Here is a 13,813-nt window from a genome sequence, read left to right as displayed (position 1 = left end):
CCACCGTTAGTCCCATTCTCTGCTAGAGAACTATTAATATTACCCAAGAGATTAGGAAACAAAACGTGTCGTCCTACAGTGATATCTATTTCTCACAATTAAAACTCACTTATGAAACATTTTGCAAACAATCATATGCATCAGAATGATATTTTAAACTCACTCCTTAAGCCATCGGTTTTTTTGCAAAGTGTGTGGAGCTCAAATAAAGGCAAAAATGTGTTGAGAACCAACCCATATGCATCAACAATTTCCTGAAATGCATTGGTGATATGATTTGTTCTAACATATGTAGGAGGTGATTCCAAAGCATCCATCACATGGAAAATTATGCCCACTTGTGAATTGCTATCAAATGTTGCACGTTGCAAAAATCAAAAGCATCCATTGTTGCTAAATCATTTTGCATGTGATTTTTTCTTGCAAATCTGTTAAAAAAAAAAAAAAAAAAAAAAAACATAAAAAATCAATAATTAAACAATATAATACCCATATATATAAAATTATAAAAAAGAATAAATTATACAAACCATGGCACAACACACACAACACACAACATTTCACAAACAACACAATTTTATTCAAATCATTACATACACACATTTTGGTATAACAAACATTTTTGCACTCTTCAAGTGCAAAATATGCAATGTATATAATCAACAATCAAAAATCATCAAAATTAAAAATCTTATCAAACAAGCACAAAAAAAAATCAAACAATAAAAATCAATTTATCAGCATTCTTACCATTTGTTACCATTTAGTTTGCAAAGTTTTTTTTTTTTTTTTTAAAAGCATACATTGTGGCAAGCAATTCAAAGAAAAGAAAAAAAAAAAAAACACAAACACAACAACAACAATAAAAACATCAATAACATCAATAGCTAGAAGTTCTCTCTCTCTCTCTCTCTCTCTCTCTCTCTCTCTCTCTCTCTCTCTCTCTCTCTCTCTCTCTCTCTCTCTCTCTCTCTTCTCTCTTCTTCTCTCTCTCTCTCTCTCTCTTTAGTCACATCTTTATAATTTTTTCAAATTTTAAAATTTTTTTTTAAAATTTTTTTTTTTTTTTTTTTTTTTTTTTTTTTTTTTTTTTTTTAAAAAATTTTAAAAAAACGATTTATTATTATATAATTTAAAAAAAAAATAAATTAAAAAAAAAAAAAAAAAAAAAAAAACAAAAAAAAAAAAAAAAAAAACAAACAAAAAAAAAAAAAAAAAAAAAAAAAAAAAAAAACAAAAAAAAACAAAAAACAAGTCAGCAGAGAGAGAGAAGAAGAGAGAGAGAAAAGAAAAAAAAGAAAGAACAGAACAGAAGAAAAGAAAGCACACAGCAACTTGAAATCAGCAAAGCATGAAAGCCGAAGCACATTAAAGCTCTCAACATCCAAAATAACATCAAATCATCCTCTCCTATCATCAATAAATACTGATCAATCTCTACTACCCAACTTTGGAAAGAAATAATTAATGTATAATGTATAATGCATAAAGAAATAAAAAATGAAAAAAAAAAAGAAAAAAAAAAAAAAAAAATAAGCAAAACACAAAAAAGAAAAAAAACCTGTCTCAAAAATTCAAATATTCAAACACAATTTTTATTCATTCATTTTCATAAAATTTCTTTTCTCTTGCTGCTTCATGCATCTAATCTACTTGCAACAAGCCATTGCTACCATTGCACAACAAACTAAAAGATGTACAAAAAAAAAACAACCAAAATTAAACATTATTTTCTTTAATTACTTTTTATTTTAATTTAACTTATTAATTTAATTAATATATTAACCACAATTACTCTCTCCTAAAATATAAAAGGTAAATAAACATTATAGTAACAAAAGAAGAAAGACACAACAAAACAACAAACAACAAAACCCAACCAACACACACACACAAAAAAAAAACAACACAAAAAAAAACAAAATAAAAACACACAAGCACATAATAAAAAAAGCAAAAAGCACAGCAAAGCATTTTTATTTAATTGTTTTGTTTTTTTTTTTGATTGATTGATTTTTGATTTTTTATTTTTTGTTTTTTTTTTTCTGTTTCTCATTGTTTGAGTTCATCTCAATTAGCTCATGTTCATGTTCACCAAGTTGTATCTGACATCAAGTTGTGTACAAAACACCATAAAGATTACTGGATTCAGGAAATACCATAAAGATTATTGGATTCAGGAAATGGAAATCTTATATAAAGTGTTGGAAAAGGATAAACAATTGCAGTTACTAGATTTAATTAATTTTTGACCAGTGAGATATAAGACTTTGATTGATTAACGCAAAATATTTTTTAGTATTTAGGATAGGAATATAAATTAATAAAAAATATTTTTTTTAAGAAATTAAAATAATTTTAAAATTTTAATAATTTATTAAAATGTAAAAATAATTATATACTAAATAAATATTATTAATTTAATAATATAATAAAATAATAAAAAAATATTTTTATATAAAAATTTTAAAAAATTTTATATATATAAAAATTATTTTTCACAATACCAAATGAATCTAAAATATAAAAAATTACAAATTCAATTTAATTAAAAAACATAAAAAGGCTCATTAGTTTTGTTAAGTGATACTAAAGCCGCAAGGTCTCAAATTCAAACCTTCTGAACCTTACCTTCTAGATGATCTAATTGGGGGCCTTGTCCATATGAGATGAGTCTTATTAGTGTTAGACTTGGGCCAATGAAGGGCCCAGGCCAACCAGCTGGGGCTGGACATATATCCCGCACAGCGAAACCGCTTCAGAAGAAGCTTATGCGCAAGGAAAGTATGGAAGTGAAAATAATGGGAAGTCTTTTAGTATTTGGTTTGAAAGAGAATGTTTGAGGGAAGCCCGAAGATTTGTCATATCAAAAGTGATGGTAGTTGCGTGTTTGATGATTCAGAAGTTTAAAAAAAATTTATATATCAATTATCATTCCAGAAATTAATCCCTCAGTGAAGATTTCTTGTATCTTACTAGTTCATCTAAAATGAAACGTTTTCATTTAGCTTGCCTAATTTGTTTGTCTACACACCCAACAGCATGATCATAGCTTAACAGCTTCAATTCTCTTCAAGCTTTTTTGTCTTTTTTACTTTTTGATGTTCTTGAATTTTCTTGGACACTTTAAATGAAAGAAATTACCTAGTTTTTCTAATTTTTTACAGTGAAAAGTTGTTAATGAATTTTTCAAAGTTATAATTGGTTTTTAATCTAACTTGGTTGAGGTATATTTGACCAGAAAATTTATATATAAATTTGCAGCATGGGAAGATCTGTAGGAGATGAAAAGATTCTCAGCTTCGATGATGTTGTTCTTAGGCAATCAGACCTGGACATCCTCAGTGGTCCAGATTTTCTTAATGATCGAATCATCGAGTTCTATTTCAGTTTATCTTTCTTCAAGCATTCCATCAGCAGACATCCTACTGGTTCCACCTTCAATTGCTTTTTGGATATCGAACCGTCCTGAGACTGAATCAATTACCAGAAAAGAATTTGGTGATATTTCCCGTCAATAACAACGATGATGTGAGCCTTGCTGAAGGTGGATCACATTGGAACCTCCTTGCATATGAGAAAGATGCTAATGTCTTTGTTCATCATGATAGCTATTCAGGGATGAACAAAAGACATGCTTTGCAACTTTATAAAGCTGTTGTAGGATTTAAAGGTGCCTCCCATGGAGCAGGTCACGCCAAGTATATAGAACTTTCTAAGAGGATATTTAATTCACCTGTTAAGTACAGTTGGTGCAGTTGATAGCTAATAGACACTCAAACATGTAAACTAGAGTGTTTAGTAAGTTTTAAAAAATAAAACTGATAGCTGATGATAGCTGATGTATAACTGATATGGTACCCATCAACTGCAGTTTGTATCAGCTCTACTTTTAGAGTTGTTTCTCATCGACTGATAGCTGATTTAATTTCATTTTTTATTTTGATCATATTATCCTTTTTTATTTAACTCAAAAATTAATATTATTAATATTTTTATATTTTTCATTTATAATTTTAACATTTTAATTAACACATTTCAATTTTATTAAAATATTTTTTATTAATATTTATTTATATCTAAAAAATTTAAAATTAATTATAAATTTTTTTCTTTATCAACAATAATAATTACTTTATCATTTTATCTATATTTTTTAAATTATTTAATTATTTTTTAAAAAATTTAATTATTTTTTTATTTCAATAATAAAATAAATAATAAAATATAATAGATTAATAATTATATTTTTATTTTAATAATATAATAAATGATATAATATAGTAATTTGATAATTATATATTTAATTTAATAATAAAATAAATAATATAAAATAATAAATTTATAATTTTATATTTATTTCAATAATAAAATAAATTATATAATATATATCTTTATTGGTCATGTCACATATCAACAACAGCAGCTAAACATAATTTTACCAAACACTTAATATAAATCAACTATCATCAGTTATCAGTTATCAGCTGACAGTAACAGCTATCAGCTAACAGTTATCAACTGTATTCAACGGTTAAACCAAACAGGCCCTAATTCACTTCAGCAGGTGAATGGTTGTAATTGTGACTTACGTGTTACAGCCATTGCAAAGGCCATATGCTACTGGAATGAAAGCTGTGACCACAAAGACACAGATGGTCTATGGTTCTGTTGTGAAGGAGCAGGTTTACTCCAGCTGCTGTTTGCTGCGATGCGAAATGAAATTCTACTTCTGATTAGAAGTCTTATGGAAAGCAAATAAAGTCTTACCGTGATGCACATGCAATGAAGAACCTCAAACATGAGTTGTCACGAACAAATGTATTGATCAATCAAGTACCCTATTGTAATCAAACACTAAAAAGGAAAGAAAGAATTTGAATTTGTAACTTCTCTTGTATTGCATTTTGGTATGTCATGCCCAACATTGGTGACTCGTAAGTGAACCCACAGAAAAAATTGCCAAGCACGAAAGAAATAACAAACTCTATAAAAATACCCAATTAACTCTTAATTACATATGCAAGTATTGAGAAGACACTACAAAATTGGATGAAATGGCGATAGATCAAGTTTTGCTGCATCCATTTAGTGATAAATTTGAAAAAGGAATATCATCAGTGCTTCCATTCTTATCAGGGTAATTTTTTTCCTCCAGGTCCCTGCATCAGCACTACTACTAGCATCAAAATGAAAGCTCATAAAACTGAATGAAAACAAAAACCATCAAGAAAACATTTGCCTGTCAATGTGTTTTAACAAATTTGGACATCTTAAAAACACAGCCCAACCCCAAAATGGCCAGAAACAAATAAAATATGCACAAAATTTGAATCACTAAAGTCACACATAAATAAAACCAGGTAAAAATTTTCACAGAACCACCTAGCACTCATAGAAATGGGTAAAAGAGAATAAAAGGCCATAGAAATTTGAATGGCCTGGGGGTTGAAATCAACAATTAACATCATATGAATAGGGCCAAATGAAATTAAGAGACCATATCAGCAACCGTTAGCTACGGTCATTGAAGACATTAGTCCAAACTCCAAATTAGTTCCTCAGATAATATGTGACAAAGGAAGCTTGCTAAGTGGTTGTGCAGATTATGCAGAACGATGTGGGGCTGTACAAATTTTAAATAATTTATATAATTGTCTCCGTAATTTATTAAAAGAGAGAGCTTTGCTTTGACCATAGAACCACCTTACACAAGCCTAACAATTTATCTGCTAGTCAACAGTTAAGAGGAACATAGATATTGGGTTGTTACCGTGTTAGAGGATCATTTATATCATGCTAGTATCCACTGGATAACTCCCCAAAACTCGTAAGAAAGTCGCAAACTCCTGTCAAAGAAGGATCATTTCATGTCAATGTTAATTTATGCCACTTTAATCGGTTCAAGAAGAAGACACACCTTCAGGTGCTTGAGGGCATTCTGTGCATTCTGGTCGGCCATTGATGCCTCAAAATCCACATAGAAAAGATAGTCAAAGTATCTGCTAAACAATATATAAATAAATCAGGTAAAGAATTTATCAACTGTCTGGCAGATAAAAATAAAGTGAAGTATAAGCACTTCTCCAATTATGAAGCTAGCATAAAAAGGCAATCTGAGAACAAAATGCAATGATCTTCAAAATATTTACTTTGGAAACCCATTGTCGCTATCATCAGATGCTCTCAAGGGCTGGTTCCGCAATGGACGACTCTCAATCTGGTTAAGAGAACAAACAACTAAGGTACAAACATAGCCTACAGCACAAATCTGCAACTGTCTATGTAGAGAGACAGTATATATCATGAGGCGATAAAAACATACCTTAGTAAGGTTGATTTGCCGCAAAGCAAAAACAGCAAGTGCTTTGAAAAGCACTCCAGGACCCTCCTCAAGTGAAAAAACAATGCTCGTCTGAGATCTCAAGAACCGCATTCATAAGTAAAACTCAGCAATAGAAGTAACAATATTGATATCAAGATCTTAATAACCAGTACTTAGTATTATGAAAGGAAAAACCTTGAATGGCCTGTCCGTTCCTGGAATTATTGGCTCCCTGGCTAGCATCAGAAACCGAGTAACATTATCACAATCATCCTGTAAGAAGGAGAGTGTAAGTGATGCAGCATATTCATCACAAACAGAAGTATATCACCATACAAAGACATTGAGATGCAAACCTGAATATCTTCAGCTAATATATTCAACCCGTAAATCTTTGCAGCCACAGAACTAGCAACAGCTCCTGTGTCTTTCAGTTTGTGAAGCGCAACATGCTACATGATTAGAGTAAATCATTTAATTGCAACAACTCAAAGGCCATGAATGGTCGTAATTCATAAAATGTAATCATCTGAAACCAAGACTCCAATATCTGATCATACTGAACAAGAGAATTAACTACACAGAGTTGACCCATGAGCTTCCTCGTAGTTTGCTACTAAAAGTGGTTCCCAGCAATCCTAGAAATGCATAAGACGGTTCTTAGAATGCACCACAAATACTCCCATCATACAAAGTTTCAATTTCTCTTAAAAATCACTCAACCTTGATTTTTGTAACAATCAAAACACTAGGACCAATATCCAACCAAATTTAAACCAATAGTGGACTCGTTAGTAGACCTTTTCTTTCTTTCCTCCCTTCTCTCTTTACGGGTAAAGATATGAGATGAAAAGATCTTCATCTTTTTTATTTACCACTCTCTCTATACACAAGTTTTTTGTTCATGTCTTTTAGAGAGTTGTTTTGAATAACTCCCTTCATATGTAAAACATATTTGGAAAGTCCAAACTGTTTTCCACGTCAAACTTATAGATTGAATTTGGCTGAAATTTTGTCCCAGTGATTAACTGATTTTTTTTAAGAGAAATTAAATTTAAAGACTTTAATGAACACTAGAGACAAGTTTAGTGACTGCAAATGAAATCAAGTCTCTAAAACTCACATGGGAAGAGAAATGGGCTAACCAACTACCAAATTAAGGCCTACCTTTGCTGCACCAGCAGTATCATCCACTGCTTCTCTAACCAATCCCAAACTTGTTAATGTATGCTCACATTGAGCAAGGGCCTGAAATATGATCAGGTACAACATAAAAAGCATGAAACTAGGCATGGGAGATTAGTTGATAGTACTTCACAATAACCTGCGGATGACTTAGGACCCTCTTCAAGTCCTCAACTTTAACACCATGATCGGCTAGTAAGCAATGGCGAACAGCATATTTCACTTCCCCTACTATATGCAGTCTATGACGGAGCAAAAGGTCATAATTTCTGTGGATGCTCCCACCTAAGGAATTCTCAATGGGCAAAACTGCTCTGTCCACAAGCCATCGTTCAACAGCCTGTGAAATGGATAAAAGAAAAGATATATCAACCTTTAAACACATCATTGAGGATCAAAGTGCGAATTCATGCATTTGAAACTCACAAGTTTCCCCAGACAAAGACAATCTTAAAAACCATTATTTTGGTTCTTTTAAACATTTTCATCTGAAATACTGTAAAAAGTTCAAAAACGCTATACTAAACAACAACTTGAAAACTCAAGCAGAGTACATGGAGGAAGGAAAATGAAAAAAATGCTTGAAATCTAAGCTCCTAAGCTGATAATGATACTTCCGGCAACACCAAGGAAAAATAAAAGATTGATATCCTGATTTGCCTTCTCTTTTTCAAAGTTTTCCAGAGGAAAACGTATGACAGTGATCCTCACTGTTCAAAACATAGATAGCATGCTTGGATTGCTTTGAAATCCCTAAGTTGAGCAGAAGCAAGCATTTCGTCCAACAAAAGATTTGTTTTCTCACCTAGCAGCTCCTTCCAAACATTTTTCCAATTCTAGGGAACGTTCTCTGTGAATTTAATTGGTTATAAATACAGGTGAAAGAATTATAAGAAAATTTCATTGCGCTTGGCTGAAGTAATTCTTTTTATACTCTAGATGCTGTCCACTGGAGGTTTTTTATATGGTATCTTTTCCTTAAACCAGACTTCTGTTTCACTTCTTCATCCTCCCTTTATTTATTTATTTATCTATTTTGTATTTGCATGCCTTCAGTGGCACAACCAATCTCTAAAGAAGCATGTCCACCTCCACCACTTTAACTGGGTCAGAAAGGAAAATGGTCTACAGCAACTCAACAAGACACATCCACTTTAGCGGCTCCCTAAGAGATGTGGATGGGTCTTTCACTCTGGCTCGAAAAAGTTTAAATTACACTTGAGAATATTGTAAGCTACTTTTTCCACCCTTACCCCCAATAAAACATAAAGTAACGACAAGGGACTAAAAATGTTAACCCACATGTGATGTCAAGGATAAGATTTTGCTATTTATGATGACCTAAAATCCACCTCCAGAGGTCTATACGCTTCAAGCAAACTATGGTATATTGTATCTCACGTCAACTCCACTCAGAACTACTTGGAGCCCAAAGCATATTCTATTCAATCTTGAAGGACCACATCTTACACTAAACTATTGGTCATTTTCCAATTACATGGTTAGGTAAAGTAACAACAATGTAACAATGAAGTAAGAATTAAAATTGTATTGGCCTGGCTCAAGGTAATAAAATAAAAATAGACATGATACAAATGGGGTCATATAGCATTAGACCTACATAATAACTCAGGAAAGGCACTGGCAAAGGCAAAACTTGTGCCATTAGGCAATAAAATAATCCTAAATTCTTAGTAAGTGCAGTATGAATATTTAATACACCATGCAACTAAATCAATATGATAATCATACAAACAGACTTCAATAAAATGGATTTGATTTTGCTTTACAAATGCAATCCTATTAAACTCAGAGACCATATCACTGACAATTATAAAATTAAAATCCAAGATCGACTACTGGAAATTAGCTGAGGAGAGGAACAACTAACAGTCCACATTACAAATTACTACATGGACAAATGGCATAAAAAAAATACTATTTGCAGAGCTTGAAATACATCTAACCATGCAACAAAATCCGATTCCAGAATGCAAGGGCTCAAAATTTCACCTCAAAAGCCGCGTCAAATTGCTCACATGGTACTGCTTCGCAATTCGGATAGGCTTTCTCAGCCGCTGATTCGCTGTACGCGCCACGAACTCCCTGCACATATTATCGAAGAATCAATCATTTGTCTTAAGAATTTCAGTATAAACACATATAGAATGATAGTTACCTGGTAAGCAACGCGAAGACGTGACCCATCAGAGACCGAACTGGAGGATTGAGAAGACGATAACGGCCCTAATAAAAAAACCAAAAAAATTTTTTTTCAAAGATACAAAATCGTTTTGTTGTATAATCAAACAATAAAGAAAGGGCAACTCTACTCGGGAGCGCATCTCTGGAAACGACGTCGTAAGGAGAATCCTGCAATTGAAGAGCAGCCTGAGTGTTCTTCCCTTCAGCCTCGATTGCTCTCTCGTTTTCTCCATGAAGAGAGGCCAAAAAAATCGTATTACGACGCGGTTTAACCAAAATCAGCGGCAATTTGATTTCAATTCTGGGAAATTGATCAGTTGGCAAGTGTTTAACGGCGATTTGGCCCGGAAGAGGGGTAACAAGAGACCGTATAACAAAAGGCGCCATTGATGAGTTAGGTAAGGTGCATGGGAGAGAGAGAGAGGAAGAGAGGGATATTTGTAAAGTCTGAGGAAAGTGGAGGCGGTGAGAAAAGGAGAAAAAGGCTAGACGTCCGAAGTACGGGAGTATAGTTTTACAGAAGGTGGGTTGGCTATGTGCCGTGATTGTTAGGCTTCGCCTTCACTGTCGTGTATCAATTATCATTAGTGTCGTGTAAGGGGTAAATGAGCCGACCCCGTTCCACAATTTATCTCTTTGTTAATAAAAAAATAATAATACTCGGAGCTTTTTTGATATTATTGCTAGAGGTGCCGTTGAAAATATTATTTTTTTAAATATATTAGTTTAAATGTGTTAAAAAATAAATTAAAATTAAATTTAATAAATTTTAATTATAAAAATATTAAAATAATGAAATAATTTTTTATATTATTTTTTTAATAATATTTAAAATATTTTTTTTATTTAAAAAAATAATTTGAAAGTTTTAAATTCAATATGAATTATAGTGTTGAAATATAATTTTTTAATTTTTTTAAATTTATAATATTGAAAGATCGGCATTTCGTTAAGGTGGCCAAATATATCCACGGGTCAAAAATCTGAAGAGAGTACATATAACCAAATAAAGAATCCATCTAATCTAACCTAACACAACAAGGCTACAGCCCAAAACCAAACTGGGATCCCTAGGACTAAGCAAGTGCCAACTCCGCTGGAGAAGACCTGAAGATTTTGCGTCATTACCACACCTTCCTTCCATAACCTGGGATGAAGCTAGCCACTAATGAAAACCAGAGCAAACTCCCACCATGCAAGGCCACGAGGAATCAACCAGGTAAACCACCCTTAAAAACAGCAAACCAATGTCTTTAGAAGGCCAAACTTCAGGAGAGCCAAATCATCTGGATCAGGGATGGCCAAAGAAAGGAAACAAGGAATAGACAAAGCTCCAATAAGGGATCGAATACTGGCAAGCAGGGGCAGAGCCAAAGAAATATTTTTTGTTGGGGCCAACTATAATACATCAATCATATATATAACTTATGTTATACCAAAAAAAAAATATAAATCCCATATAAATAACTATGTGGATTAAAAAATATAATAATCATTAAAATTAAAGAGATATAAAAAATTAAATATTAATAAAATAATAAAATAAATATATTAATTAAAAATAAATATATATTTAAGTTGATACTACTAATTTAATTTTTATACAACTCAACTAAGCCTTTATCCCAAAAATTTAGAGTTGGCTATATGGATTCGCTTTTTCCACTCTGAACGATTTTGGGTTAAATCCTCAGAAATGTGTAATGCTTCTAAGTCATGTTGTACTACTCTCCTCCAAGTTAATTTATGTCTACCCCTTTTTTTTTTCTTTCTATCCTCTAACCTAACGTGCTCTACTTGTCTAACTGGAGCCTCCGTAAGTCTACGCTTCACATGACCAAACCACCTCAATCTTCCTTCTCTCAACTTATCTTCAATTGGCACCACTCCTACATTTTCTCTGATACTTTCATTACGGACTTTATCTAGTCTAGTATGGCCACTCATCCACCTTAACATTCTCATCTCTGCAACTCTTATCTTAGATGCATACGACTCTTTCAGTGCCCAACACTCACTACCATATAACATAGCCGGTCGTATGGCTGTACGGTAAAATTTTCCTTTTAATTTATTGGGAATCTTACGATCACATAAAACTCCCGTGGCACGTCTCCACTTCAACCATCCGGCTTTAATCCTATGAATAACATCCTCCTCACATCCCCCATCTACTTGAAGGACTGAGCCTAGATATTTAAAGTTATTACTTTAAGACAGTACCACCCCATTCAAACTAACTCCTTCCCTATCACCAGTTTGGCCTTCACTGAACTTGCAATGCATGTATTCTGTCTTCGTTCTACTTAACTTAAAACCCTTTGACTCTAGAGTACTTCTCCAAAGTTCTAGCTTCCTATTGACTCCTTCTCGTGTCTCATCTATCAGAACAATATCATCCGCAAACATCATGCACCAAGGAATACTCTCTTGTATATGTTTCGTCAGTTCATCTAAAACTAATGTAAAAAGGTAAGGGCTTATGGCTGATCCTTGGTGTAATCCAATTGAGATCGGAAAATCACTTGTGTCCCCTCCCACTGTGCGCACAATAGTAGTTGCTCCTTCATACATATCTTTCAATACTTGTATGTACCTAATAGATACCCTCTTTTATTCTAACACATTCCATAAGATCTCTCTTGGAACACTATCATAAGCCTTCTCCAAATCAATAAAAACCATGTGTAGATCTTTCTTCACATCTCTATATTTCTCCATCAAGCGTCTAATGAAAAAGATTGCTTCCATAGTTGAACGACCGGGCATAAAACCAAATTGATTGAGAGAGATAGAAGTATCATGACGTAGTCGATGCTCCACAACTCTCTCCCACAACTTCATAGTATGGCTCATGAGTTTAATTCCCCTATAGTTTGAGCAACTCTGTATGTCTCCCTTATTTTTAAAAATAGGTACTAAAATACTCTTCCTCCATTCATCAGGCATTTTCTTTGAGTTTAGAATCTTATTAAATAATTTAGTTAACCATGCCACTCCCATATCTCCCAAATACTTCCACACTTCAATTGGTATTTCATCTGGTCCACAGGCTTTACCCACTTTCATTCTCTTAAGTGCTTCCTTTACTTCTAAAGATCGAATCCTTCTAGTATAATTTACATTCTTTTCTATTGTTCTATAATCTATATTCACGCTATTACCATTTTGACTATTATTAAAGAGATCATTAAAATAATTTCTCCATCTTTCTTTAATGTCCTCATCTTTCACCAACACTTTTCCTTCTTTATCCTTAATGCACCTAACTTGATTGAGATCTTGACATTTTCTTTCTCTACTCCTTGCTAATCTATAAATATCTTTCTCCCCTTCTTAAGTTCCAAGTTTCTCATATAACTTTTCAAAGTCCTGTGCTCTTGCTTGACTAACTGCCTTTTTTGCCTCTTTCTTTGCTATCTTGTACTGTTCATATGCCTCATTATTATCACATTTAGGTAATTTCTTATACCATTTCCTTTTTCTCTTCACTGCCTTTTGTACTTCCTCATTCCACCACCATCTCTCTTTTGAGGGTGGTCCATGTCCTTTAGACTCTCCAAGTACTTTTCTAGCTACTTCTCTAATCTTTGATGCCATCTGTATCCACATATCATTGGCCTCCATATCTAGCTTCCATACTTCGGACTCGAGAAGCTCATTTTTGAACTTCACTTGCTTTACTCCTTTGAACTCCCACCACTTTGTTCGAGCTACACTATTTCTTCTAACCTTACTTGAATTGTTCCTAAACTTGACATCCAAGACCACCAACCTATGTTGACTTGTTAAAGCCTCTCCTGGAATGACCTTGCAATCCTTGCATAGAGCTCTATTTGTCTTCCTGGTTAAGAGGAAGTCGATTTGGCTTCTATGTTGCCCACTTTTGAAAGTAACTAAATGTGACTCTCTTTTTATAAAGTAGGTATTTGCTAGTATTAGGTCGTATGCCATAGCAAAATTCAGGATGTTTTTTTCCTCATCATTTCGACTGCCAAAACCAAAACCTCCATGAACATTCTTATAACCTTGCCTATCACTTCCTACATGTACATTCAAATCTCCACCAATGAAAACATTCTATTCATTCGGTATGCT

General features: G+C 32.9%; 1 protein-coding gene and 1 pseudogene across 3 annotated transcripts; one reads left to right on the top strand and one right to left on the bottom strand.

Moving 5' to 3' along the window:
- Positions 1-3,265: 3,265 nt before the first annotated feature.
- Positions 3,266-4,762, top strand: LOC110646526 (NEDD8-specific protease 1-like; annotated as a pseudogene).
- A 103-nt stretch (positions 4,763-4,865) lies between these two features.
- LOC110646524 (arogenate dehydratase/prephenate dehydratase 2, chloroplastic) lies at positions 4,866-10,307 on the bottom strand. Of its 3 annotated transcripts, none has more exons than XM_021799995.2 (12): positions 9,844-10,307; positions 9,690-9,757; positions 9,524-9,616; positions 7,650-7,850; positions 7,493-7,573; positions 6,682-6,777; positions 6,521-6,598; positions 6,326-6,415; positions 6,153-6,220; positions 5,921-6,005; positions 5,774-5,849; positions 4,866-5,173 (listed from the first exon to the last, which is right to left on the bottom strand). In XM_021799995.2, the coding sequence occupies exons 1-11, from the start codon at positions 10,100-10,102 to the stop codon at positions 5,790-5,792; spliced, it is 1,179 nt and encodes a 392-aa protein (XP_021655687.2). In that variant the 5' UTR covers positions 10,103-10,307; the 3' UTR covers positions 4,866-5,173; positions 5,774-5,789. The 3 variants fall into 3 exon arrangements, with proteins under 3 accessions (XP_021655687.2, XP_021655686.2, XP_021655689.2); XM_021799994.2 differs by having other exon boundaries at positions 4,866-5,162; positions 9,844-10,306; XM_021799997.2 differs by having other exon boundaries at positions 4,866-5,162; positions 5,921-6,002; positions 9,844-10,305.
- Between the last annotated feature and the right edge of the window lie 3,506 nt (positions 10,308-13,813).

This window comes from Hevea brasiliensis, chromosome 1 (assembly GCF_030052815.1).
Source record: "Hevea brasiliensis isolate MT/VB/25A 57/8 chromosome 1, ASM3005281v1, whole genome shotgun sequence".
In the NCBI taxonomy this organism is placed as follows: Eukaryota; Viridiplantae; Streptophyta; class Magnoliopsida; order Malpighiales; family Euphorbiaceae; genus Hevea; species Hevea brasiliensis.
The sequence above is the reverse complement of the archived record's forward strand: the minus strand, read 5'-3'. Positions and strand labels throughout refer to the sequence as shown.

Bases quoted from the DNA above. Each gene is read 5' to 3' on its own strand.
- LOC110646524 (XM_021799995.2), bottom strand. From the start codon at position 10,102: ATGGCGCCTTTTGTTATACGGTCTCTTGTTACCCCTCTTCCGGGCCAA. The intron at 9,758-9,843 runs GTAGAGTTGCCC...TTTTTTTATTAG, and splicing joins TTCCAGAGATGCGCTCCCGA to GGCCGTTATCGTCTTCTCAA. The intron at 7,851-9,523 runs GTGAAATTTTGA...TCCATTTCACAG, and splicing joins AATTTGACGCGGCTTTTGAG to GCTGTTGAACGATGGCTTGT.